This window comes from Phyllostomus hastatus, unplaced genomic scaffold (genome assembly GCF_019186645.2).
Source record: "Phyllostomus hastatus isolate PE091 unplaced genomic scaffold, TTU_PhHast_1.1 phas_contig_209, whole genome shotgun sequence".
In the NCBI taxonomy this organism is placed as follows: domain Eukaryota; kingdom Metazoa; phylum Chordata; class Mammalia; order Chiroptera; family Phyllostomidae; genus Phyllostomus; species Phyllostomus hastatus.
Window position 1 is genome coordinate 9,847,202 of NW_025333735.1, and position 27,953 is coordinate 9,875,154.

At 34.0% G+C, this 27,953-nt stretch overlaps 1 protein-coding gene and 1 pseudogene across 4 annotated transcripts in view; both read left to right on the forward strand.

The window, feature by feature from the left end:
- Positions 1 to 27,953, forward strand: part of ZZZ3 (zinc finger ZZ-type containing 3) — a 96,721-nt gene that overhangs the window by 10,503 nt on the left and 58,265 nt on the right. For 2 of the 4 annotated variants that reach the window (XM_045835567.1, XM_045835570.1), the window contains exons 2-3: positions 23,088 to 23,219; positions 24,787 to 24,940. Coding sequence is in view for 1 of the 4 variants with exons in the window: in XM_045835570.1 (XP_045691526.1) it covers positions 24,918 to 24,940 (23 nt within the window). In the remaining 3 variants the exon portion in view is untranslated. Of the gene's footprint in view, positions 1 to 23,087; positions 23,220 to 23,299; positions 23,462 to 24,786; positions 24,941 to 27,953 lie in introns of all 4 variants that reach the window. The other 2 variants (XM_045835568.1, XM_045835569.1) reach the window with 2 other exon arrangements.
- On the forward strand, positions 20,568 to 20,883 carry LOC123816408 (annotated as a pseudogene).

Genomic DNA, 27,953 nt, shown 5'->3' on the forward strand with positions numbered 1-27,953 from the left:
CTCAAAAGTGCCTTTCCTTAGTACCTTTCTGGGCACTTACTAGGAATGCAAATTTCAGGTGCCCAGCAAGCTCTTCCTAACAGAATCTCATTTTAACTATAGATTCCCAGGCAATTTGAATGTATATTGAAGGTTGTGAAGGACTGCCCAAGATAATTTTTAAAACTACAAAGTAATACTAATAAGTCAAGATTTACTGAAAATTTTCTGTATGCTAGATACATATAAACAGTATATTCATTTGGTTCTCACAAGAGCCTTGTAAGGATAGTTAATGTTACCCTCATTCTGCAAATGAGCAAGTTGAAGCAGAGATTAAGTATCTTGCTCAGTGTCATCCAGGTGCTAAATTCTGGGTTTGGGATATGAACTCTTGTTTTCAGGCAAGAGTTCTGAAAAGAGTTCTGAAAAAGAGTTCTGAAGAGTTCTGAAAAACAAGACAAGAGTTCTTGTTTTTCAGAACTCTTGCATTCAGACTCTTGTTTTGGAGTTTGGTTTGTTATCATGAGGGGTATTTATGTATGTTTTTTGGCTTTCCTTGTTTCAGGACCATAGTGTATATTCTAATGAATTTTTTTTCTATCACATTTTATACTAGCATTTGAATTTTCTTCCAAATGTTATATTCAAGGACTATTTTAGACATAAAAACAGAACTGGAAGAGTTATGATTTGAATACTTTGACCTTTAGAAATAGAAATCTTTTAAGTTTATTCATCAAGGTGTTATTTATCCAAACTCTTATGTTCCTTTATATATCTTGTTTTTTGCATGTAATTTTAGTAAGACTTTTTTTACTGGTCATTGTCTTAGATAAAATTTTGCACAGTGGTGTCATGTTCAAGAACTGCATTTGTTTATTAAAAAGGACTACAGTGTAATTTGGTACCTGGAAGCCCAAATATGCTCAAATAAGATACGCAGATTTGCAGAACAGTAGATCTAAATGCTGGTGTTAGTTTCAAGGTAGTAATAAAAGGAAGGAGCATTCTGGTCACCTTATTAACTACAGATTTTTGAGGGAGGGTTTCAGAGTTATATTCTTTCTGAGTTTATATTACAGTGATTTTTAGTAAATTCACAGTGTTCTGCAACCCTCCCCACAATCCAGTTTTAGAACATTTTCATAATTCCAAAAACGATTTCTTTTGCCTATTTTAAGTCATTCTCACCTTCAGCCTGTTAAAAACAAATCACCTGGTGCATTTACAAGTCCTTCAGTATAGTACCTTGTTACAACTTAATAGTAAAACTACTTATAAACTTTAATCCATAGATCCTCTCTTTTTTTACTTTCAAAAAACTGAAAAATATATATTGTTATTCTAATTTTTTATTTCTTTCAGATTGTATTCAGATTAATTTACCTGATTTGTAGGCTTTAAAGTGGTATGAATGGTAGTGTTTAGGCCTAGCCACAATCTAATGTATGTACAAAGAGGATATGTGAAAATAATTAAGAGAAGCTTACTATCTATAGTTCCATGATGTTACAATTGTAGAGTTCTTGTCCATTTGGTAGTTGGTTGGTCTCTGGAAAACTACTCTTAAGTATTTCTGTTGTCTTGATCTGAATAACTCACAGAATGACTTTTTTTTTAAGCCTTTCCTTCACTATGATGTGTTTTAAGAATTTTGAGGATGAATAGCATAATATGCTGAATTAGATAGTTCAGCTTCCTGACTTATGTTCCCCTAATCATGGTTTTTTACTGTTGTATGTAAGGCTCTCTTAACAAAAGTATCTTAAGAATATGTTTGGCATAATATATTTTTGGTTTTAATTAGTGGGTTAATTGAACAATGAACTAATAAAGATTATCAGAGCTTTTGATAAATGCTTTGCTGGCTTTTTAATCTAAAAGTTGAAGAGAATTGCTGGTGTGAAATTGATTCTGACCAACAAGGAGGAGCAGTGATGGGCATATGGAATTAACTACTATTGAATATCTCTTTTGGATAACAGACTCATTTTATAGTCACTGATTTATGGTGCAGTAAAAAAAAATAAATAAAACGTGAGCTGGAATCAGACTTGGATTTAATAAACCCAGCTCTAGCATTGTTTTTTAAAACATTTTATTATTTTTTAGAGAGAGTGGAAGGGAGGGAAAGAGAAGGGGAGAGAAAAATCGACATCAGTCAGTTGTTCTCATACACGCCCCTATGGGGGACAGAACTTGCAAACTAGTCATATGCCCTGACTAGGAATCAAACTGATGACTTGACTTTGCTGGACAGTGCCCAACCTATGGAGCTACACTGGCCAGGGTCTGGCTCTTACATTTATGAGCTCTGTAACTTTAAGAAGTTATTTACCTCTAAGCCTTTTTTTTTTCTTATAAATGATACAGCACTTTCTACTCATGTATAGAGTATATAAGGTACTTAATATGAAATAGGTGCTTAGTTAATGCTATTTGTTATTTTATTGATGTGGAAATGGAGGCTCAGAGAAGTTTGCTAGTAATTGAAAAATACCTGATTCCAAAGCTCATCATGCTTTTCAAAACACTATTTGCTTCCCAGATAAAAATGGAAGTCATGAGAATCCAAAGGTAGTGACTGTTACCTTGGAGTTTATAGTAGGTAGGAATTAATGGAAAAGCCAGTTTCAGAAACTTAAGAGAAAAGATTGATAATGACGACAGATAGTCTGAACAATATTGATAGAAAGCTCTTAAAAATGAAATCTGTTATTAAAACTACAAAAAATTTCCATTGGGGGATAAAAGTGTATGAGTCATCTTTAAAAAATTATGACTTCCACATAAGTCATTTCTAATCTTTTTCAAAGGAAAACATCAAGAATACCCACATATGGTATATAAGTAAAGGTTAATACAAAAAGTAATGTGTAAGAGTGTGGGGAGGCTAAAGCTCTGAATGAGTTAACATTTGCAAAACTGTTAAGGACAACAGTAAGGGCTAGTTTTAGCTAAATTCAAAGCAAGATCACTAAGGGAAAAAGAGGCCTATTAGGAAGATAATATTAAATAATGAGCACTACTCAAATCATATTTTACTTCTTTATGATTTTCATGCTGGAAGGGAGACAACCCTGCTTAGAGAGGAAATTTTATTCTGTGATGTGTGATAGATAACATCTAGTTTCATTTAATAAACTTATGTCTGTAGTTCTAATGAATTGTGTAGAGCAATGAAGTTTCATTGTTTCTTTTGTCTATGGCTACTCTTGGGTGTAGAGGAGACCATTTATAATTTTTGGTAAAATATATTGAGTAATAGATTTTAAAACTTGCCATTGAGCCCTGGCTGGTATGGCTTAGTGGATGATTGAGTGCTGGCCTGTGAATCAAAGGCTTGACAGTTTGATTTCCAGTCTAGGGCAAATGCCTGGGTTGCAGGCCAGGTTCCCAGTAGGGGGCATGTTAGAGGCAACCACACATTGATGTTTCTCTCCCTCTTCTCCCTGCCTTCCCCTTTCTAAAAATGAATAAAATCTTAAAAAAAAAAATCCCAAAACAAAAAAAAAACTTGTCTTTACGTTCAACTTACACATTTTATTCCATTAATAATCTGGCAAGTTTAATATAAACTAAGAATAATTTTATTTCCCTAGGTGGGGGTAGGGAGGACACTTTAATATATTTTAGTAGTTCTAGTTGAACAATTAAATCTTCCTTAAAATACCCTTCCCTAGTAAAATGGCTTCTGTATTTGTTTTCTTTTCCTGTAATACTCTTCTCATAAACTTACCTGAATGGCTTGCTCTCTCACTTAGTTCTCAGGTTCAGTTGTCACATTCCCTAGAGAGGTTTTCCCTAGTGAGGGAGTTTTAAAGGCTCATTATTTATATAGACTTCTATATGAACGATACTTGTGTGATCCTCATGATGCCATTATTTTTCTTCATAGTAATAATCATACCTGGCATTTTGTTGTCTTATTGAAATATAAGACCCATGAAGGTTTAAGTGTGTTTTGTTCACTGATTTGGTTCTCAGTGCCCGTAATGATGCCTAGTTCATGTGATCTCAATGATGATTTTTTCAGTGAGTGAGTTTACACTGTAAAGTCCTTGGAACAGTGTTAAGCAGTAGGAATATGCCCTTTGAATGTTAGCTGTTGGTACTGCTATTACTACTGCTTAATATAATTACAATCCTTATATTTACTCATTTAATATACCAGACTTTATTTTTAGTACTTATCATATGCCCTATGGAGTAATGTAAAATTTCAACAAGAACTTGCCTAAATACTTAAAACTCTTTTAAAGTTAATAAATGAAACTTGTAATTATAGTGGGTCACAATTTCTCTTAAACATTCCAAATTTTGCTTATTAATCAAATCAAATACTCTTAATAGCTTTAAAGTCACAAGTCTGAAGTCAGTTACTATTTTAAATTTAGAGTCGTGAGCTGTCAGATTCTGTAATTTTAAAATTCTCAACTATTACAAGAAGTTCAGGAAAAAATATGTATAGTTTTAAACTTAACATAGAAATATTAATATCGTGGGTTTGATATACTTAATTTCCGTATTCTAATTCATTTTGGAGGTTGAGCAGTCATAGGAAGTGTTTTGTCTCAAGCAATTTGGAATTTCTGTGACACAGTTTATTATCAGTTACCATATCTTGACAAGCTGATTATCAGCTTGACACTGGCCTTGGAAACTGCCTTTCCAGGTGGTTTTTCTCATGTCACAGATGGATACATTGAACCTGTAACAAAAATTGCCCCTATAATTACAGTGGAGCTCCTTTGGTGTCTTCTGAATTCAAGTTTAAGCCTTTCATAAATATTCTGTAACTTTTTTAATTCCATTGCCTGGTCAAATTCTGTAAATTCCACCCAAATTGCTTTACCACTTGATTAGATTCCAAGAAGCTGCTTTCTACTTATGTGGTTAATGCCATAGCTTTTAAATGACTTTCAAATGACACAGAGTAACTAAGAGGTGTTAATACCTTTTGTTAATTTGTAGTGACTCAGAATATGCCAGAAAAGTAGAAACAGATAAAAAGTCTTATTTAAAAAAAGAAAATAGTTTTAGAAGTCATCTTTTTGTCCTTGGAGGTGAGGTAGACGATTACAGGGTAACTCACAGCATTAATAATATTACATTAATAGGTATAAAATAACCTTTGTTAAGCTGTTACAAAGGCATCATTGTAAAACTCAGAGATATATCTAAGAAGGTTATTTTTGTTCTCATCCATTTTAATATTTTTGTTAATGCTTTGGATAAGTAAATAGGTGTACTTACAAAATTTCTGAACAATTCAGCAGGCAAGGGTAGATAACTAAAGAAACTTTAAAATTTTGCCTGAAACCACAGGCAGAAACCTGTAGTGCACATTGCTTAAAAGTGAGGAATTTTAAAAAGTAGGAAATTCAGTTGGAAACATTCTGTGAGCAGAATTCCATTCAATTCACTAATATAAAGGTACTAAGAATAAAAATGAGTTTTTGAAGAGCCTATAGTCATGTAGGAAATGTAGACATATCAAACTATACATTGTAAATTCTGTCCTAGAAGAGTTAACCATTATTGGAGCAAGAGAGAGAGTACTCTGTTAAATCATTGAATTGGACTTTGAGAAAGAAGAGTTTTTAAATTAGGGGCCTGAACAGCTAGACTCAAGGCTGTGTTTATGAAGCCATATATTTGTGAACAGATGAAAACTAGATTGAAATGGGAGTCTAATTAGGCGACTACACTAGTTTAATGGGGTGAAGAGGGCCTGAACTGGAGCAATAACATTGGGATAGAAAGAGTAAACTGTTTTTTTTTTCCCCCAAGACATTTTGGAAGTTAATAAGCAGGGTTTGCTGATTATATATTGGTGGGAAAAGGAAGGAGTTAAGATATCTTGCATATCCTCGGGTGAGGATTAAAAAAAAAAAGAAGTTTAAAGCCCTTGCCCTGTAGCTCCATTTGTTGGACCATCCTCTGGTACACCAAAAGATAACACATTAGATTCCTGGTCAGAACACATACCTAAGTTACAGGTTTAATCCCCAGTTAGGGCGAATACAGGGAGGTAGCTGATGGATGTTTCTCTCTCTCTCTCTCTCTCTCTCTCTCTCTCTCTCTCTCTTTCTCTTTCTCTTTTTCCTTCCTTCCTTCCTTCCTTCTTTCTTCTTTCTTTCTTTCGTCTCTATCTCTCTACCTCTATCTCAAGCGCCCTTGTGCCTGCCTCTCTCCCTCCTTTTCTCCCTCCCCTCTTCCCCCTTTCTCTCTAAAATCAGTGAAGCTTATCCTTAGGTGAGGATTAAAAAAAAAAGTCTCAAAGCTTTTTAGTTTTGGTGGTCAGATATTTGTCACTGCAATTGTTGACAAAGGGAGGAGGTAATTTGGGGGGAATAGGAAGAAAATGACTAGGGATTTGTACTTGTTGAATAGAACATACTTTTGGGAGATGTACATTGAAAGTTCACAATATGTTAGTTTGAAGTTTGAGGTAGAGGTTGCAGCTAGAATTATAAACTATAAACTATAAACTGTTTAAAGGTTAAAATTATCTGAAAGAGAGTTACAACTTTACCTGTGGAGAGAGGATTAGCAAAGGATATGTATATTTTGAGGGGGGAGCAGAGATGAAGAATCCCAATGCATGAAGAAATGGAGGGGAAGAAACTTGGAAAATTTATCTTAATAAACTTAAATTTTTAAAAAGTTTATCAATATTTTGAGAGAGAAACATTAATTTGTTCCACTTACATGCATTATTTAGTAGCTCCTTAATTATGTGCCCTGACCAGAGTTCCAACCACAATTTTTGTGTATTGGGACTACACTGTAACCAACTGAGAGATACCTGGCCAGGGGTGGAAAATGTAATGTATTTTAGAAGAAGGAGGAAAACTAGAAGGAGTTGGGAAGGTAAAGATGGTAGTCTCAAAGGAAAAAGGGAAGTGATAACTTCTTTAAATCTTTAGAGGGATTTAATGGTGTGGGACTGAGAAGAGAAACCTTTGCATTTGGGGGAAGAACTAGCTGGATTTGATAGAGACTTTTAGGAGTTGCTTTTACATAATCACAGAGATCCAACAGTATGAGTGGCTTAAAAAAATAAGTATCAGGCTGCATTAAGAGAATTCTGTACCTGATAAGGGATATAATATGTATTACAAATTGGTTAGAGCATATTTACAATGTTGGCTTCACTTCTGGAGAAGATGTATTTTAAGAGTATAAATGAAAAACTGGGTGTGTCAGGAGGGTAACTAGATGAAGTGTCTGAGAACTCTTGAAGGAATTGAAAGTGCTTAATGTGGAGAAGGGGTGACTGACTCGGAAGGAATGAATAGTGAAGAATGGGAGAAGATAGCTATTTTCAGGTAATGAAAGGCTGTAATGAATAGGTTTCTCTGATTTTGAACTTAATATAAATATGTAGTATTAACTCTTTATTTTTTATTAAATTTATTGAGGCAACACTGGTTAACCAAATTATACAGGTTTCAGGTGTACAATTACATGACACATCATTTGTACACTGTATTGTGTGTTCATCACCCCAAGAATTTTTGAAAGATTTTGAACTGGAATATTTATATTCTTGTTATGAATTTACAGAATCATAAAAGTTTTTCCTTTTACTTCTAGGGAAAGGTATTTGTATGATTAGTTTAAAATGTGAGTCTGCACTGCCTTTTCCATTGGTGTGTAGAAATTTCCATAGCTTTGTATGATGAAACTGATGCTGTCATTTCCAGAGAATTGAATAGAAATTACATTATTTCTTCTAGGTAAAGATAAACTTTTGAGTGAAAACTGAAGTCATCAAGAGTGGTTTAATATAAAGCAATATTTAATTTGGAATATTTTATTTAGGTATTTTTAATGTGAGATTTTGATGGTGTTATCAGAGGGGTATTGTAAACAGAGATATAAAAAAAATAAAGGACTTTTGTGATAAGTGTTTGAAATTGAAACCCAAAATTAGATTTTCATAAGGCAGGACAGTTTAATTAAAACTTTTTTTCATTGGGAAGCTTGATGACACTTCACATCTTTTTTATCCCCTGATGTCCTGCATTCCTCTGTAAATAATTTTTTACACTCTGGGTTCTCTTGTTGTGTGGAATTGTAAGACATTTAAAACAATGGAATGAAGTGACTTTTGGCATAATTCCTGAGGGATATGTTTAGTCTTAAGTTCTCATACTCAGTTGGCATTTGACACAGCATGTGTCTGATAAATATTGCTACCTCAGTGTCAGATTACTCTGGTTTTTCAATAAGAAAAATTTTCTTAGGTAAGTTAAAGTAGCTCAGTTAGAATCAGTATTTATAACCAGTGTGTAACCTTGAAAAAAATATCAGAATGCCTTGTTAGAGTTTCTAGCAGAGTGTCTCTTTTAACCTTTATTGGTCTCTGCTATGCAGGATGGGGCAAAAGTAGGTTTACAGTTTGTATAGAAAATAATACAATAATTAAAAAAGGATCAGATCAGAGATTGGGAAGATAAGGAAGCAAAAAATACCTGATCCTCAAAGTAAAACGAAGAAGAATCCCCAAAAATGAGAATAGTGTAAGGAGTCTCTGGGAAAACTTCATTTGTGCTAATATTCATATCATGGGAGTGCCTGAAGGAGAAGAGAGAGTAAGATATTGAAAACCTATTTGAAAAAATAGTGACAGAAAACTTTCCTAACCTGGGGTGAAGGAAATTTAGTTACAAGTCTAGAAGTTCACAGAGTCCTAAACTCTGAAACCAAAGTGGCCCACACCAAGACACATTATAATTAAAATGCAAAAGGTTAAGGACAGAGAAAATTTTAAAAGTGGCAGGACAAAAGCAATTAGTTATCTATAAGGGAGCTCCCATAAGACTGTCAGCAGTTTTCTCAATAGAAACTTCACAGGCCAGAAGGAATTAGCAAGTAATACTCAGTTCAATATTCAATATTGAATATACATTCAATAATGTATGTCACCTATAATTGAAAAATTTTAAAAAGAATAATACCATAATAATAATAAAAATAAACTGTTTCATGTACTCATTTGTAAACCTACTTTGCCCCACTCTGTATTTGACATGCCAGCTTCAAGTTTGATTTTTTTTTTTTTTAATGTGCAGGAATTAATTTAAAAAAAATTTGAGACCCTTTACACCCACACAGTTTCAGTCATGCTTTCTTTGAATGGAAGTGGTTTCTTTTTCTTAATAAAAAAAACAGATTAAACTTCTATATTTAAAAAGTTGATTAGGTTTATTAGGGAAAAAACTAAATGAAATAAGTTGGTTGGCTGGAATCTAAAATTGTATTTCATCATTAGTAACATGAAAACACTTTAAGCTTCATTGAGTGATAGCAAATTAGTAAAGCATATTATAAGCTTTGTTTTCTATATGTAAAGTGGGCTTCATAAGCATATCTGGATCTACTTTCTTGTAGAATCACTTTAAGTAAATTAAAAATTTTCAGCAATGAATACAGCTTTATCTTAAAAGCAGCATGACATTGTCCATCAAGGGGGCCTAGTAAAGGTTATATCCTGTAACCCAGTAAGTATGTTATAAAGAAGTAATCAGGGATGCAGACATACAGTGTACAAGGATGCTTATCAAAATGTTATTTATTATCAATTGTAAAAAAAGTCAGAAATAGCCTAAATATTAGGACAGAATGGATATAGTTAAATTAGGGGTTACTTAGAAGGTTTTTGGATAGCCATTAACAGTTTTAAGACTTTATCCACGTGACATGTAAGGTATGTGTTGGGGGGAGCAGGATGCAAAAGTATGTATGTGAATTTTGCTTTTAAAAATGCACTTAGAAATAAGAATGGAAGGGAATATACCGTTATAGTAAGTGGCTGTTGGAATGGGTTAAGATGTATTTGTACTTTATATTAAAGCTGTTGTAATTATTTATTTGACAAATATGTATTGGGCATCAAGTTCTAGACTAGGCTCTTGATTTTAAAAGAAGACAGATTTTTTTTCCCATTTGACCTTATATTCAAGTTGAGACAGCAAGTAAATAATTGGTTGGGACCTTTAAAATTGCTGTTATTTGACCATTTTTTACCTAAAAATTGGCAAGTTTCATATGATTAAACCTAATATGTCAGATGGTAATAAGTTCTGTGGAAAAAACAAAGTATGGTAAAGACAATGGGGATGGTGGTTGTGTGGAGGTGAAGAGTGGCTATCAAGAAATACATGTAGGTTGTTAGGGAAGCCCGATATGGAGATGTCCAAGAGCACTGAAGAAAGCGAGGGAACTAACCAGAAAAGTATTCCACACGTACGGTACTGTAAATTGAAGTCTTGAAGTTTTGCAGTTGTGTATTGCAGTATGTTTCTGAGAATGCTTTAATGTTTTTGCAATGTCATGTGTTCTAAACAATGATACTCCTTAAGCCAACTAACTATATTAGTACATTAAATTTTCCTAGGCAGAAGCAAAAAGATAAGGTTATTTTCTCTGTGTTTTTACATATGTGTATTTTCTGGATAACCTTTTTCATATAAAAGATTTTATTCTTTTCCCACATGATTTATATTTTCTGAGGTTTTGTTTACCAAACAAGTTGTATTAATCCTTTTGGTCAGCAGTGGGAGATAACTAATGTTCCCATACAACTTTCTAGTCAAAAAACAGAACTAATAATAAAAATGTAAATAGAGTTGATTTTTCTTATTTGTGGGTTCCATATTTACATACTTACCTACTTATTGAAATCAATATGTAACCCCAAAGTCAGTACTCTTGGAGCTTTCATGGTCATTCACAGACATGTGCAGAGTGGTGAAAAATTTGAGTTGCTCAAGGCACATGTTCCCAGTTGAGCTTCAGTAAGGTTATGCTCTGTATTCTTTCAGCAATCATACTGTAAACAGTGTTCTTTTCATGGTCTATTTATTTAGTGCCATGTCTTTGGCATTTTGTGTTTCTGATGAGTGAGGTTTTGCTATTTATTTAAAATGACCCCCAAGTGTAGTGCTGAAATGCTGTGTAGAATTCTGAAGTACAATAAGGTTGTGATTTATCTAATGGAGAAAATATGTGTTAGATAAGTTTTATTCAAGTATGAATTATAGTCCTGGCAATGAGTTCCATGTTAATAAATCAACAATGTATATTAAATAAGGTGTCTTTAAGCAGAAACACATTAGAGTTAAGTATTGATCAGCTGATGAAAATATGTTCAGAGGCTTGCAGGAACTTAACCTTGTATTTCCTTTAGGAGAAATGGTTTCATATGGGCTCATTCAGAGTTTGTGGCAACTTTACAGAACATACTCCATATAACAAGATTCAACTAGATGAGATTTGTTATGGCAGTTGTAAGTTTTTGAAATGTTGAAACTAGCTTGGGAACTCCTTAACCTTCACTATAGATTCTTAAATGTGACTTAGAGGTGGATTAGTATGCTGGTAAAAATGTTTTGTCCTCTCTTGAGAGAAAATGACAGTAAAAAAGTGCAAGAACTTAAAGTAATTGCTATAGATCTCGTAAGAGTTGAAGTCTTTGAATTTGGATAGTCAGGCTTTAACATTGATATCAAAAACTATTTTTTTAAAGATTTTATTTATTTTCAGAGAGAGGGGAAAAAGAGGGAGATGAACATCACAGTGACAGAAACAATGGGTTGCCTTTCACATGCTCCCAGCTGGGGACCCGGCCTGCAACCCAGGCATGTGCCCTAACTGGAAACCGAACTGGCAACCTTTTGGTTTGCAGACCGGCAGTCAGTCCACTGAGCCACATTAGCCAGGGCTGATATCAAAAAACTATTTCTTTTTTTTTTTTAAGATTTTATTTATTTATTTTTAGAGAGGGAAGGGGGGGAGAGAGAGAGAGAGAGAGAGAGAGATAGAAACATCAATGTGTGGTTGCTGGGGGTTATTACCTGCAACCCAGGCATGTACCCTGGCTGGGAATCGAACCTGGGACACTTTGGTTCCCAGCCCATGCTCAATCCACTGAGCTACGCCAGCCAGGGCAAAAAATTATTTCTGATGGGAAGACTCTGTCCTGAGAAAGGAATGCTAAATGTCCTAATTCAATTAATCTTTATATTGGTTCATCTCCTTTGATTATATTATTTGTTCTTCAGACTTTTTCTAGTCTCATCATCCTTGATTGTTGTGTTGACCAAAACCATTGAAAATTTGTAGTACAGATGGAACATGGCTTTTAGAAAGGGGAAAATAATCATTTATAACCTGTGACTGTTAAAAAAACTGACATTAAACACATCATTAAAGATAAAAATCACTGAATAAAATGAATGCAAATTTAGCCTTTTTTTCTAATTGACAAATTCATTTATTGATTTTTTTTTTTAATCGAGAGAGAGGAGGGGGAGAGCAACAGAAACATTGATTTGGTGTTCTACTTATTCATCCATTGGTTGATTTTTCTTGTATGTGCCCTGACCAGGATCCAGCCTGCAGCCTTGGCATATGCAGACGACAGTTGAACCAACTGTGCTACTGGGCCAGGGACTACCATAATTGACAAATTCATAGCCATTCTAAATACAACATTGTGCGATTTGAATTTAAAGTCATTATAAATGTAAGGCTCATTTTTACTATTCTAAGGCAAGCACTTAATCAGTTATCTGTAAGCATTTTAAAAATGCTATATATATAGTTAGGCAGCTATGAAAAATAACTTTAGAGATGAAAACAACAAGTTGAAAGGAAAACATTTATAAAAATTGAAGTAGAGGGATCTTTACATCAGACATTTTACATAGGCCTTGCTGAATTATTAATATCTGAGTTGCAAATGTCCATTAAAGATAAATGGTTGTGTAGAGCTGAGATCATGTCTTAATGATGGTAAGTGTATAGTACAGAACATGTGCTTAATTAATGTATCTTGAAATGAATCAGTATTGCTAGTTCAAGAATCATTTCTGAGCTACTCTGTTCCAGGAATAACCAAGCTAGTTTGGATTTAAGAATGATATATAGATGCTTTCTATTCTCATTTCCTGTAAGTCATCAGTTAACTAAGGGGATTTTTTTGACTTTCAAAATTGAACAGTTTAGGTTGTTTATCTAGATTTAGGTAAAACTAAATTAAAGTGTTTAAATGATGTTCTTTTAGGGCTCTTTCCCTCTGTTGCTTGGCCATGAAGAATTTCAGCCTTATTTCTTGCACCCTAGAATCTTGTCTCTTAGGTGGCATCATTAGCCATATAACAGATCTTATGGAGGGACAATGATTGGTGCTGCTTGCATCCTAGGCTGTGTGAGCTTTTGTGCATACATACATATATGCATATGTACATATAGATTGGGTCAGCCATCCTTAAATTAAATAATTGTATTACCACATACTAGTTTTACCTGTTCTCGAATTTTATATAAACAAACACACAGTATGCTCTTCGTATCTGTCTTTTGCTAAACAGTATGCTTGTGAGCTTTATATTGTTGCATGAACTATTAGGTTATTTTCACTGCTGCATACTATTTCATTCTGAGTAGTCAGCGAGTAATATATCTTGTTGATGGGCATTTAGGTGGTTACAAATAGTGCTGTTATGAATATTCTTGTACATGTCTTTAGATAAACATACACATGCATTTCGCTTCCCCCCTCCCCCCACATGTATGCATTTCTTTTTGGGTATATGTGTATACCTAGGATGGAAATGAATGGTTGGGTCATATGGTACGTATTTATTGAACTGTAGATATTGCCTAACAGTTTTCCAAAGTGGTAGTATCAATTTACACTCCCACCAGTAGCATATGAGATTTCTGGTTGTTCCGCATTCTTGTTAACATTTAGTTTTGTCTTTTTAAAAAATCATTCTCATTTTTTTTTTAAGATTTTATTTATTTTATTTTTAGAGAGGGAAGGGAGGGAGAAAGAGAGAGAGAGAAACATCAATGTGCGGTTGCTGGGGGTTATGGCCTGCAACCCAGGCATGTGCCCTGACTGGGAATCGAACCTGCGACACTTTGGTTCGCAGCCTGCGCTCAATCCACTGAGCTGCGCCAGCCAGGGCAAAATCATTCTCATTTTGATTTTCATTTCTTTGATGACTGATGAAGTAGACCATCATTACATGTTATTGGCTAATTGGATGTCTATTGTGTGTGAAATGCTTGGTGAAGTCTTTACCCATTTAAAAAACATTGGATTGTCTGTCTTGTTCTTATTGGTTTAAATGAATTTATAAAACATGTTTTAGACATAAGTTGCAAATATTTTCTGCCACTCTGTGGGTTCCATATTTATTCTAATTGTTTGTGTCTTTTGCTGAACGGAAGTTTTAAACTGTCGTATAACCCAACTGACCTATTTTTCAAATACTGCTTCTTGTGAATTGTTTTATTAAAAAATCTTTGCTTACTTCAAGATCATGGAGTTGCTCTCCTGTTTTTTTTTTTCTTTTTTTTCTTAGTAAGCTTTATTTTTTACCCTTCACATTTAGATCCACAGTCTGTCTGAAGTGATTGTTGTGTATGATATGAGGTATTAGTCAAAACAGATTTTATTCCATGTGGATATCCAGTTAACCAGTTATAATCTGCTGAAAACTTCCTTTTCCACTATACTGTAATTTCACTGTTGTCATTAATCAGGTGACCACATTTGCTCATACCCGTTGGTTTAAAAAAAAATAAAGTAAGTGTTCCTTTTAAACATTTAAAAATATTGTGAAGAGAAACCCAAAGTAAAGGTAATTCTAGCAGAAAAATTGTTTAATTTTAATTTTAAAAATCCTTTGATCTCGTATCAGTATTAACTATTAAACTGGCTTGCTTCTCTTAAGTTTCCTGTTCTGAGGAGATTAATAGGAAATAAACAAAATGATGTGTACTTTTGGTATCAAGCCTTATGCACTGTCTTGTGTTCAGGTCTCACAGCTCTCCATAGATGGACATGCTTTCCCTGTTAATGAACGAAGAGAGGGATTGATGGGAGGAGAGACTGAATAACTTAGACAGAGAAGTATAAAACTCTCTTCTCTAGTTCTGTTAAATGATGTCATTCACTAAGGAAGAAATATACTCTAGAGAATAATAATAGACCTTTCAAAATATCTCCTAATTTTGATTAGCACTGGGCTGTGTTTTATTCCTACAGGTTTTGTGTAAGTATAAAGTCTTTATATTCTCAAGTATATCTGTATTTTAACTTCTGGAAAACTTGAATGTTGACAGCCACTGGGAAGAAGCATTAATTAACATGGATCATGTATCAACCTGTTTTTTCAGGCATAATCAATCTATCTTTTCTCCTGGATGGAGTTATAAAATTATTAGCATACTATAGAGAGCCACAGAGTCTTATGCAGGAGACCAAGGTTCAGGTTCTGATTCTGTTAGTTGTGTGATCAGAGGCATTTTTTGAGTTGTTGACATATACTGGAAATGAGTGATGCCTAGCCTGTCTACTTTGAGATTATTGTGAAGGTATGAGAAAGTTCTTTGTTGTTGTAAAGTACAGTATTAGTAGAGTGGTTAAGACTCTTTGCTCTGCCACTTAATTTGCTGTGTAATGTTGGATAAAAAAACATCAAAATTGGTGAATTTTTGTGAAGTCATTTTAATATTGAAGATGGAAGAAAATAAGCAACATTTTCAGCATATTATGTTTTATTTCAAGAAAGGTAAAAATGCAACTAAAATGCACAAAAAGATTGTATGGAGAAGTGTGCGGAGAAGGTGCTGTGACTGATTGAACAAGTCAAAAGTGCTTTGAGAAGTTTTGTGCTGGAGATTTCTCAGTGGACAATGCTCTATGGTTGGGTAGACCATTTGAAGTTGATAGCAATCAAATTGATAAATTAGTTGATAACAATCAACATTATACCACACAGGAGATAGCCAACATACTCAAAATATCCAAATCAATAAAGTTACTGGTGAAAATGAAAACTGTGTCTTTTATGGAAAAAAAACATATGGACTTTTTGGCTAACCTAGTGCTTAACCTTTTAAGCCTTAGTTTTCTTATATGCAAAACAGAAACAATACTTCCACAGGTTTTTTTGAGAGTTTTAAATGAGACAATGCATATAAAGCATAGTGCCTGACATATTGGACATAATTAATGTTAACAATCATTATTATATCCACATATTGATTATGCATTTTGTACTCAGGCTACTTTATATAAATTCTTTCATTTAATTCACAGAACAATTCTGTGTGGTATTCCCCCCATTTCACAGACAAGGAATTAGTGTCAGAACTTAATTAATTAAAGTCACATAACTAGTAAGTGGTTTCGTTTGGATTGGAACCTAAAACTTTTTTCCCATTATACTCAGATCCCAAGATCCCTTTAAAATATATGCTGTAGCTGTGTTTATACTATATAGACAAATCACCTTTGATTGATATGTTTACAGAATTTTTCAGAGACTGAACTTTTTGTATTCCCATGGTTTTCAGATGTCTTCTATCCCAACATTCCTAGGTTTCTTTAATTTCTTCAATAAGCCAGAGTTCTATGCCAGAAATAAACATGCTTTGTTGATGTATAATTAAGAACAGTTAATGGTTTGTTTACAAACCACTAGACTCTCTGAGTCTGACTGAGTTAGCTATATTACAGAGTAACTCAAGAATTCACCTCTGGAAAGGAAAAAATACTCTAATTTTGTTCCCTATTTGTAAGGAGCTTCCTTGAAGTTGAAATACAAAACTGTACTGAAGTTGTAGAAACTTATCTTCTTGGCATTGGGACCCTGGGCTGGGGGTCCTGGCTCCCAAGATATCTCTCCCGAATTTTTATCCACCACACACGTGGATGTGAGACCCCCATTGTGTGTCTGTATTCCTCCTACCAGTCTAGATGGCTGTGGTTTCTTTAATTCTGTAGTTGTCAAGACTTCTATTCAGCTCAATTTCTGATGGTTCTGAGTGATGGTGGTTCTATATTTTTGTTGTAATTTTGATGTGGTTGTATGAAGAGGAGAGCCATGACTGTCTGTGCCACCATCTTGAGCAGAGGTCTGTTACTGTTTTCTAATTTAATTTTATTTTGGTCATAATTTATATGACTTGAATTCTTTAAAAGTTACTATTCAAGTAACTTTTTCCAAATAACTAAACTACTTTTAACTGTTTTAGATCAATTATGTTTCAAATGGCTATAGTAAAGTGATTATTTGATATAGTTAAGTTTAAATCTATCTTGCTGTCGTTGCTTTTTAAAAATTTCTCCTGTATGTTTTTCTGTTTTTCCTCTTCCTTCTTTTGGATTGAGTTTATTTAAAAATATTTTTCTTTTCTTTGTTGACTTATTAAATCCCCTCCCTCCCTCCCTTCTTTCCTTCTTCCCTTCCTTCCTTCCTCCCTTCCTTCCTTCCTTCCTTCCTTCCTGTGGTTGTTCGAGGGTCCATAGTATGCATACATCTACACTGTATCTTGCAGTGATATTATACTGCTTCACATGTAATATGAGTCTTACAACACTGTATTTCCCCCCACTTGGCTGTTGTGCTATCACTACATTTTACTTGAATGTATGTTACAAACATCTTGATATGTTGCTGTCTTTTTTTCTTTAAATAGTCAGTTATCTTTAAAGAGATTAAAAATTAAGGTATAAAGTAGAAAAATCTTTTATATTTATACTAATTTACCATTTCTGGTGCTTTTCTTTCATTTGGATAGATCCAGACTTTCATCTAGTATCTTCCTTCTGCTTGAAGAACTTCCTTTAACATTTCTTCTAGTGAACGTTACTGATGGATTCTTTTAACATGTACAATTTGAAATCATCTTTATTTTACCTTAGTTTTTTAAAGATATTTTCAATGGCTATTGGAATTTTAGTTGATAGTTTCTTTCAGCATCTTAAACATAAACTTTACTGTCTTGTTTCCAGTGAGTATCTGCTATCAATCTTATTTTTCTTCCTGTGTATACAATCTGTTATTTTTCTCTACCTGCTTTCAGCGTATCTTCTTATTACTGGTTTAGAGCAATTTGGTTTTGATGTTACTAGTTGGCTATAGTTAACTTCATGTTTCTTGTGTTTGGCTTTATTTAGTTTCTTTTTTATTATTTTTTGGCTTCTTTTGGGTGTGTCAGTTACCCATACACTAGGGTGTTTGGTGGTGTCCCACAGCTCATTTGTGTTGTTCTCTCTCTGTTTTATAGTTTCTGTTGCTATGTCTTTATGTTGATTGAATTTTTAAAATCCTCTCCTCGGCATATGTTTATTGGTATGAGAGAGACAGAGAAACACACAAAGACATCAGTGTGAGAGAGAAACATCAATCAGTTGCCTCTCCTGTGCACCCCAACTGGAAATCGAACCTGCAGTCTTTTTGTTGTATGGGATGATGATCCAACCAGCTGAGCTACCCAGCCAGGGTGTGTTGGCATTTTCTTTGTAGTGCCTACTCTCTTGTTAATACCAACCAGCATTTTTCATTACCAGAAGATTCAATTTATTTATTTTTAATATCTTCATATCTCTACCTAATATGCTTAATATTTCCATTTACCTTTTGCACATATAAGCTACAGTTATATAGACTACAGTTATAACAACCAATCTAATGTTCTTGTCTGATAAGTCTGTCACATGGGTCTTTTCTCTTGATTGATTTTTCTCATCAAGGGTGGTCTTTTCCTGTCAGACATCAATTTTACCTTGTTTCGGTTCTGGACATCTTTGTATTTCTATAAATATTCTTGAGCATTGTTGTGGGACACAGTTAAGTTCCTTGGGAATGGCTTTATTGTTTTGAGACTTTTTTTAATTTTGTTAAATGGGATCAAAGCTATATTTAGCCTAGAGCTCATTTTGCCCCACTACTGAGGCAATGACCCTCTGAGCACTGTACTTGATGGCGTGAATTATGAGGTTTTCTACTCTGTTTGGGAGGTGTTCCTGGCTGTGTGAGCCGTGGCACTGATAGGCTAGAGTTTTGTCTAAGCCAGCTATTAAAATGTCAGGAAGTTTGTGAGCTGGTTTAATTCTTAGTCGAATATAATCATATAAGCTTATAATTAAATCAGTTATATTAAGTGCAAAGGTAATAAATATTCAAAACTCATTATCTCCTACTTGTATTATTACATACTACTCTTTTTGTCCTCTGGTGGTAATTTGCTACAGTGTATCTTTTCCCAACTTTGCACTATGTGATATCACTTGATGGGTAGGAATATTGACACCTTGGACATTAGTAACCCTATAAACCATGAAATACAAACCACTCACTACCCCCAGTTGTTACATTTTCCAGCATACCCCTGGCTATGCATATCTTTCTCTGCACTACTTATGAGTGGTTTTCCAGTATGTTCAGTACTCAGCTCAAGACTTGAGGGGAATCTCTGCAGAGTTTCTGAGGTCTGTCTTTTGTCTCTCCATAGCTCCCACCTCTCTGGTACAGTGTTTTTGGGGCCCTGCCTACTTTGGTCTCCCCAGACTCCTCACTTCTTCATCTTAACTTAGGGAGACTGCTGTGCTTTGTCTGGGATAACCCTCCCTGCTCTGTAGCCTGGAAACTCTAAGCAGTTAATCTGGGACAGTTAAAGGCTTTGTTTCATGTTTTTCCTCTCTCATTGATCACTGTCCTACTTTACCTGCTTGCCAGCATCTGAAAAACAACCTTAATACATTTGTCCAGATATTTAGTTGTTTTAGTCTTGGCCAGAAGCAGAAATTGCTAGGAAGTGTTTTAGATAGGAGAGTGACGTAAGTGTGCTTTTTAGATCACTCTGTGACCATGCACTTGTAAGTGACAGGACTTAAAGTAGAGGGGCCAATTACAAGGCAGGTGTGTTATTAGTTCAAGTGATGATGAGGCCTAAGGTTGGTCATGGTTGATGACACTGGAGAGGTAGGAAAGGATTTGAAATATGAATGGAAAAATTTAGTTCAGGGTTTCTGAAAGGATAGATCATGAACCATTTACATTTGAATCACCGGTTGTATTTGGTAAAATTCTGTGCCCTGTCCCGTTTATTGAATCTGAATTTTTAAGGATGAGGTTTAGAAATTTGCATTTTAAACAAGTACTTAGGGTAATGCTACATACAGCTAAAGTCTCACAAGAGACTGATGCAGTTTTTTTCAAAATATAATCCTCTTCCTTGGGGGAGCCCCCAGTGGAACTTGGGATGACCTAAAATAGTTCATGAAAACTAAAGATTTATGCATACATGTCCAGAGTGCTAAACCTCAATTTCTGCTGTGGTTAGTTTCAGGAATTTCTTAGGCACACTAAAGTCTAAAAACCAGCAAACTAAAGTACTTCACAGACATAATCTCTTTTGACCCTCTGAGAGGTAGTAGGCAGGTATTTTGTCTCTTGTTTTATAGATGAAAAAATGAAGTGCAGAAGCACAAAGTGGTTTGATATGGTCAGTTATTATTAGGGGCAGAAATCATACTTATGTCTCCCTCCACTAAATCTGATATTCTTTGTGCTATCTTTCTGTTGACATTGATATAGGCTTATATCTAAAATCCAAGACACTGGACCTATGGGAGGTCCAATTCAGGGAGCAGAAAAAGTACTCTTCTTTGGTTATACTTTGTACTGAATAAAAATTTGGTTTGTCACCAATTCCGTATCCTAGTCAGCCGAGCAGTCCTGTCTCATCTTGGCCAAGACCTCACTAAAATGCCCTCCCACGTGGGACACACCATGGAAACCATGATGTTCAAGTTTCACAAACTTGCTGAGGATACAGGCCGCTTAACAAAGGAGGACTTGAGAGTATTTACGGAAAAGGAGTTCCCAGAAATTTCAGAAAATCTGGCTGTGGACAAAATAATGAAGGACCTGAACAAGTGCCAAGATGGCAGACTGGATTCCAGAACTTTTTTCCCCGCTAATTGCTGGGCTCCCCATCATTTGCAGCAATTATTTCGTAGTACACACACGTGAAGCAGAAGAGAAAGAAGTAGGCAACTCTGAGAAGTTAATCCCACCCTGATCAGAGTTCTCTGCTGTACAGCCTCTCTCTGTATTAGGATATCATGAACAGTTTGGAACCCTTAGAAAATGCACCAAAAAATCCCACCCCATTTGACAAGAAAAGCCAATTAAAGCCAGATAAGCTTTTGCTTTTTATAGTTGCTTGCATTCTCATGCCTCAATAAACAAGTTTCTTTTTTAGTTCCTTAAAAAAAATTGGTTCAGCTCTCTATGGCAAGTAGGTAACTGTGATAAGCTTAATTGCCTGGGAAAGGTCTTTGACCTTTCCAGATGTTTTTTACAACCTACTTTGAATATTCCTCTTTGTTTCTTTTAAAATTACTTAAAGGCATAATGTAGTGCACATATTTGATATTTTCACTTACAATAACTGAAGAATTGAGTCTGTAGTATAACCTTTTTTTTTTTTTTTTACTATTTTCCTAGGATCTTATTAAACTAAAAAAATCCTCAGTGTCATATAATTTAGGTTGGATTTAGCTTAGACTTCACAGTTTTATTTTTATACTAAGTTGTATGGCTTATGCCTTTGCTATATCACTAGCATTGATCATTTCTAGTGAGATTTTCTGTAGTCTTTTGAAGTGATTTCATGTGTGCCATGAATCTGAGGTCCTGTAATGTATTTGACACAGTAGTACCAGTGTTAGCTTGCAAACAGTAGGAAAAGTAATTCTTTTCAGTTAAGATTGGTTTTTGAATAGTCAATGAATTTATTAGTACATGAAAACAAGCAGAGCTCTGTGGCAAGGAATAAATAAGAGGCATTAGGAATAGGATTTTAAATGGTTTGTTTCCCATTTTGTATGCTTTTTTTAAAGACAAAATAACCAGGTTTTTTAAACTTCTGGAAGTAATTTACTGTAGTTTAATTCAAATAAAAAATTGTAGGTCTTACAATTCAGAGTAGTTTATCTGCTGCAGAACGCATATGGCATTTGTGCTTGATGCTTAAATTGGAAATGTATAGTGAATGAAATGAGCACTGTAGGGAACACAAGAGTTTTGATTAATTTAACTTACTTGCTTTTTATAAGAAAATTTATAGCAACTTAAGGAATACTTAAAACTTAATTTTTTGTTATTGATGTCTTTTAACATTTGAAAAAATGAATAGAGAATTGTTTTAAATGTTTGAGGATAGATGTCAGGGTTTCTTACTATCTACTCTATTTTCTTTAAAAAAATCGAGATATATTTGATATATTAGTTTCTACTCTGACATTAATGAAAGATTTTACTGAGAAGGTCTGGCAGATGGACAACTCCGGTAACACATTTTATCCACAAAATACCATAAGGTTATTTGCATTGTCTTGGTAGAGCCTTACTCTTTCTTTTTATTGCATAGGAATTTGGAATGGTACCATTGTGAATCATTTTAGAATGCCATTCATAGGTTTCTTTCTTTGATATATATGAATACATAATTTTTTTGTAGCTCACTTTTTTCCACTTATAAACTGGTAGAAAAGTTTTATATAATGCTTTTCTTCATCATAAGCACATCTATGTGTTTTTCAGACTTGCGGCCTACAACCAAGCCTGTGTTTTTAAGAAGCTGGCTTTTAAAACTCTGGTTTTTCTTCAGATTGTATGAATCTTTTACCTTTCAAGAAGCTGGCTTTTAAGGAATATTTGTACAGTTACAACTGCATTCATTTTTCTTCATTTATTTTGTCATATTCATTTTCTATTTACTTCCAAAACAATGTTGACAAAATAGTCACAGAGGAATAATCTAACCAAAGCAAAAATATTACTTTAACAGGTATCAAATACATTAGAGTCACATTTAAGGGACCTTTTTTTACTGCATTCTTAAGCATTACAGATTTATTCCCTAAGATTATTGTATAACACAAAATTAGTACTTTTCTACTAATGTCTGAGAAATTACAGACTTCTAGAAAATGATGTATGTCTATGTTGATAGTCAAATGGAATCCGAGGAGCTCTCAAACTTGTAAGAATTTTAAATTTTGAGATATTTTATGTGGGTACTCTGAAAAACATTTGTAAGAGTGTTATTAGCAAATCATCTATCTTTGAAGATAACACATTTTATAGCTAAATATAAGGAATTATTTTGTAATTTATTAGAAAATACAGCGTGCTGTGTGTTTAGAAATACCAGTTTTATCCATAAATCTGTAAACAGTTACACATCCATAGTGACTATATTGTGGTTTCCCTTCACAGATACCAAGTTGTGCTAGTACACCATATAAATAATAAATACCTGAAGTCTCAATGTAACATGGACATTAACAGTGATGACAGATAAATGCAGACGCTTGGGAATCAAATACTAGGCGAAACACTTTTAAAAAGGTAAGAAAAAATGTAATCTTAATTAAGGCCAAGCAGGCTGTAGTGTTAGTAGAATTAATTGACTACAGTTTGTTTTTCAGTGTATCAGGCTTTTTAGAAACACATCTGCATGATCCTGTCTGTCTTTATACTAGTTGAACTCAGCTGCAAGTATCATTTCTGTGAAAATAACTGTTGGCGATATCCTTGCCTGGTAAATACCCTAACGGATGATGTTCCTATAATAAACGCTGTATGAAAAGGTAATAACATGGCTGACTAGAACTTGATAGAGTGCTAGAATGGGCATATCAGTGTATACTCAGACACATCTTACATCGTGGATCCTCTTAGACTGTGATGATTGCCATTACCACTATGCACTGTAGAATATAATACATGTTTTACCATGTTTGTGAAAGGCTTTCAGGGTTGGACACAAAGGAATTGGCAGTTGGAACCCTTGTTATAAGAAGAGTGAATTTCCAAGTCAAGGATTACTTCTTATAGGACCCTGTTTTCACTGTGTACCCTCCTGTTAATTAAAGAAAAAATTTTTTAGTGTAGTATTAAATTATCTTACATAGTTTTCCTACCTTGTGATTTTCAAGAAATTATAAGGCATATGTGAGAGAGGTTGCATCTATAGATACCAGATATCAGTCAGCTCTGCTCCCTTTCTAGCTGACTAAAACCATAATTTGTCTTTACTAGGCAGTAAATCTAGTTTATAAAACTTGATAATTGCATCAGTTTTAAAATGATAATCCTTCACCAAAAATAGTGTCACTTTTAGAATATCTTGTTTTGTGTTTATAATACAGTGACAGTTTCCATCATAAACACTTAAGTCTTTTTCCTAGTTCCTCCTTATTTCCAAATGGGCATTTCATAACTCATTTAGTCAGATTGGCTGAAAAGGATGTCATAATACATTATTATAAAATAAAGCTGTAACTAAACATACTGTCCAAGAAATTGAATTTAATTAAGGTAATTAAAATATCTGGCCAACTGGGTACTAAAACCAGAAAATACTGTTTTTGTCCCTGTTGAAAATCCGTATGCTAAAATGATAGAAATTTCCCTTTGTAATAGTCTTGTAGCACTTCAATAGTCATCAAGGTTATCATGTAGATATAGGAGACTTGGTTGATTCTTTGGTGTGCATAACTTGAATTATTTTTGTTTTCAGTTCACAGTTTTGCATATAAAGGCCAAAATTCGGGAACATCTCTAGAAAAAGTTTATAAATTCTGTATGAGGACTCTTACCAAGGGCAATCTTTGGGTCACCTCAAAAAAAATATTGCCCGAGACTCTAGAAAAAGAACTGAGTCACATTTTGACTCAAACTAATATTGAGTTGTAAGGATTTATATGTCAAGCTTTTTTTGGTTGTTCTCAAAAAATCCTGTTCCAGTTTCTTAGTGTTTTTGAGACTACAGAGTTACCAAGAATTACCAGTGATATTACTGTGACTAGGTATTCTGTTACCTGCTATTTTCTCTTATTATAGAAGGGGTAAATCTTTTAGCACAAGTTAATTTGCTTCTTTAATTCTTTTTTTTTATTATTTTATTTTAAAGAAAGGAATTTAGGAGGTTCTAGTATTCTCCATGGCTGAAGCTGAAAGTCTGAAACCCTGATGCCTAAGCTCTATTCTAGATCATAGCTCCAACTCCTTCAGGATATAAGGAAAAGAGATAATATTTCCACAATGATAGATCTTTGGTTGTACAGGTAAGTTATTTAGTTTTGCAGTAGCGAAGACAACTACAGTTTGATTGAGGGGGGAGTTTCTTATTTTTCTATAGTTCTCTGCATGGGACATTGTACAGTTCACAGGAATATAGAGTTATATAGGGAATGGGATGGGGATGAATATTTTCCCCACTCTTCCCAGCAGGGGGGATAAATGAAGTGACAAAGTACATTGGAATCTCTGGAGCCTATTTAACACTAGGTATTTTTGATCAAGGGCATTATGAAATTCCTTGACGTCTCCTTTTCCCCAATTGTCTCTTTAAGTGTGTATTCATTCAGCTCTATCTATCTATCTATCTATCAATCTATCAATCAACCTATAATCTATCATACACCTGTCTCTCTTAATGGGAAAGAAAGAAAAGATCCTTCTATATAAGACACTACATAATAGAGTTCCCAGGCTTCAGAGATTAATATTAAAGAGTAAGTTGAATTGTATAGGTGGTTCCCAGATTTCACTGTCCGCTTTTAACCTTATAGATACTTTCGACCTATTAGAAATTATGTAATTGCTTGGCTGAAGAAACTGGTAAAAAAATTTTGTGACAAGGATAGTCTGATCCATTATTAAGCAGTTCATGTTTATATTCTAGACCTTCAATTTTCAACCTTTTTTTATTTCATAACACATAAGCTAATTACTAAAATTCTGCAGCACACCAAAAAATTTATTATATTTTTTGCCAATCTGACCACCTCAAAAATAGTTATAATTTTGATTTACTCACAACAGACATCTATTGTTGTGTTGACTATTGTCCTTTTCGGGGGGGGGGGGGCCAATTCTAAGGGAAAAGAGGTCAGTACCTCTAACTAAATGGGTATTGCATGTATTGGAAATCTCTGTTTTAGACAGACGGAAAAAGAATCATATGGGTAACACTTTCCAGTTGCTCTTGCTCCTTTTGCTTTTCACTTTGGTTTGTCTGTTAACCATGACCAGTTTCCTAAAAATTGTCCGTTTAATAAAATTAAATATAGTATAAATACCAACTAGAACAGTGATGTTAATGTAAGATTACCAGTTCCTTAATCCCCAAAATAAACTATACTATTCTGGTAATTATAGTAGGAGCAAAACATTACAGGCAATGTCTTTCCACTATCATTTTGAGATTTCTTTTTCTTAAATAAAGATGATAGCTGGAGTAGTGTTCATTAGGTGGATCATTTAGTTTAATGTTGATTTTTCCTGTCACTTCTTATTGACAGACTTCTGCAAATGTGATGATCATGGGGTCTAGAAATTTATGATCTGAAACAGCTGGTACTGTTTCAGAGAGTGCTTCAGAACCCTATTAAATTTGAGGTAAAAATAGATTCAGATTCGGAGGAAGGTTAGTTCAACATAAAATAAATGGGTGAGATATGTGGAATTATAGGTAGGATTTGGGGCTTAATATGAATGGAAAGGCTGAAATTTGGCTGACTGCTACCCTGCTCAGGTAAGTCCTCCAATAGGATGGAAACTTTTTGAGGGTAGGGAAAAGAGGAGAGACTATATTTAATTCTGGTGAATTATTGTATTCTCTTCCCTATATTCTAGAAAGTGTCATATTCATTAGTTGGTGGATATGGAAACCTTTACTCTAATTGCTAGATTGGGTTTTGCTCATATGAATATGTTAAGTTTACTTTAATTTTAAGACTAGAGTGATTGAATTTCCAGTTCTAGTTGAGTTTGGTTAAGGATTTCACCATGTGCCTCCTATTTAGTTAACTAGCAGGGTCTTTTCTGAGATATTAGTTTGAAACTGAGTTTCTTTCCATTTCCTTAGAAACTTAATTTTTGGCAGGAATTTTATTTTGTGCTCCAGAGAAATTCTTTGAATTTTTTCAGTAACTATATGTGGCTGAAATGAGGAAAACATTGTTTTAATTTCTGATGCTTTGCTAAGCATGGCATAACTGTGTTTAGACTTGGTTGAGATAATCAGGACATTTTTGGTCCCATTTTGGTCATTGAATTTTGTATTCAGTTTATCAGATAACTGTAGAAAGTATGCCTGTCCAAAACAGGAAAGATGAAGAAAAAGGTTAGGACAGAAGAAAATTATTAGAGGGAAGAGTATCAAAATGTTATTTAACTCTTCAGAATTTTAAACAATTTATTACTTTAAGATCATGCAATATGTTAATTTCAGGCCAGAGAATTTTATAGTTCTCTGCCAAAGAGATCGTGGCTTTATTTATAAATTTTTTATTAAGTCTAATTTACTATATTTTGCCATGTGTAATCTGCTACCATGTAAAATGTGCACCCACATTTTTGGCCCAAACTTTCAGGAAAAAAAGCTTTTGTTTTAATTTTTCATTAAATGATTAATTCATTCATTTATATTTAGATACTTGTTTTTTGTATTATAAAGGAATTTTAGCATTTATTTTTGAACATATTACAGTACAAAGAATTTTGTTACAAATAATTACAAAACATAAGAACAGATACAAAGTATTTTAGGTACTACCCATGTATAATGTGCATCCTTATCTTTTCCATCAAAAAATTGGGCAAAAAAGTGCACATGTACATGGCAAAATACAGTAGTTTGAAACTTGATAACACTGCTATTTTAGTAAAACACTGTTTGGATGTAGTACTCGAAGGTACTGCTTCTCAAACCTTCATAGGCATATAAATCACCTGGGAATCTGATTAATTAATAGGTCTGGAGCAGTGCCTGGTACTATGCATTTCTAGTCAATCTTGCAGGAGATGTCCATGATGCAGGTCCTCTTGGCACACTTCAAGTTACAAGAATGTGAGATACCAGAAGGTCTTTGTTTATAAAACAGTTTCACTTTAAATGTGGCCTAATAGGACAGGATTTGAGAACTATAAAAATTTGGCTTCATTGAATTTGTTGAATGGAATAAAACATTTTTAGCAAAAGAAACCAGAGGATTTAGTCTTTCATAGTACTCAGTGTTTTAATCACTGAAATGGTAAAGAAATGAAATAGACCCTCTCCGGTAGTATTTTATA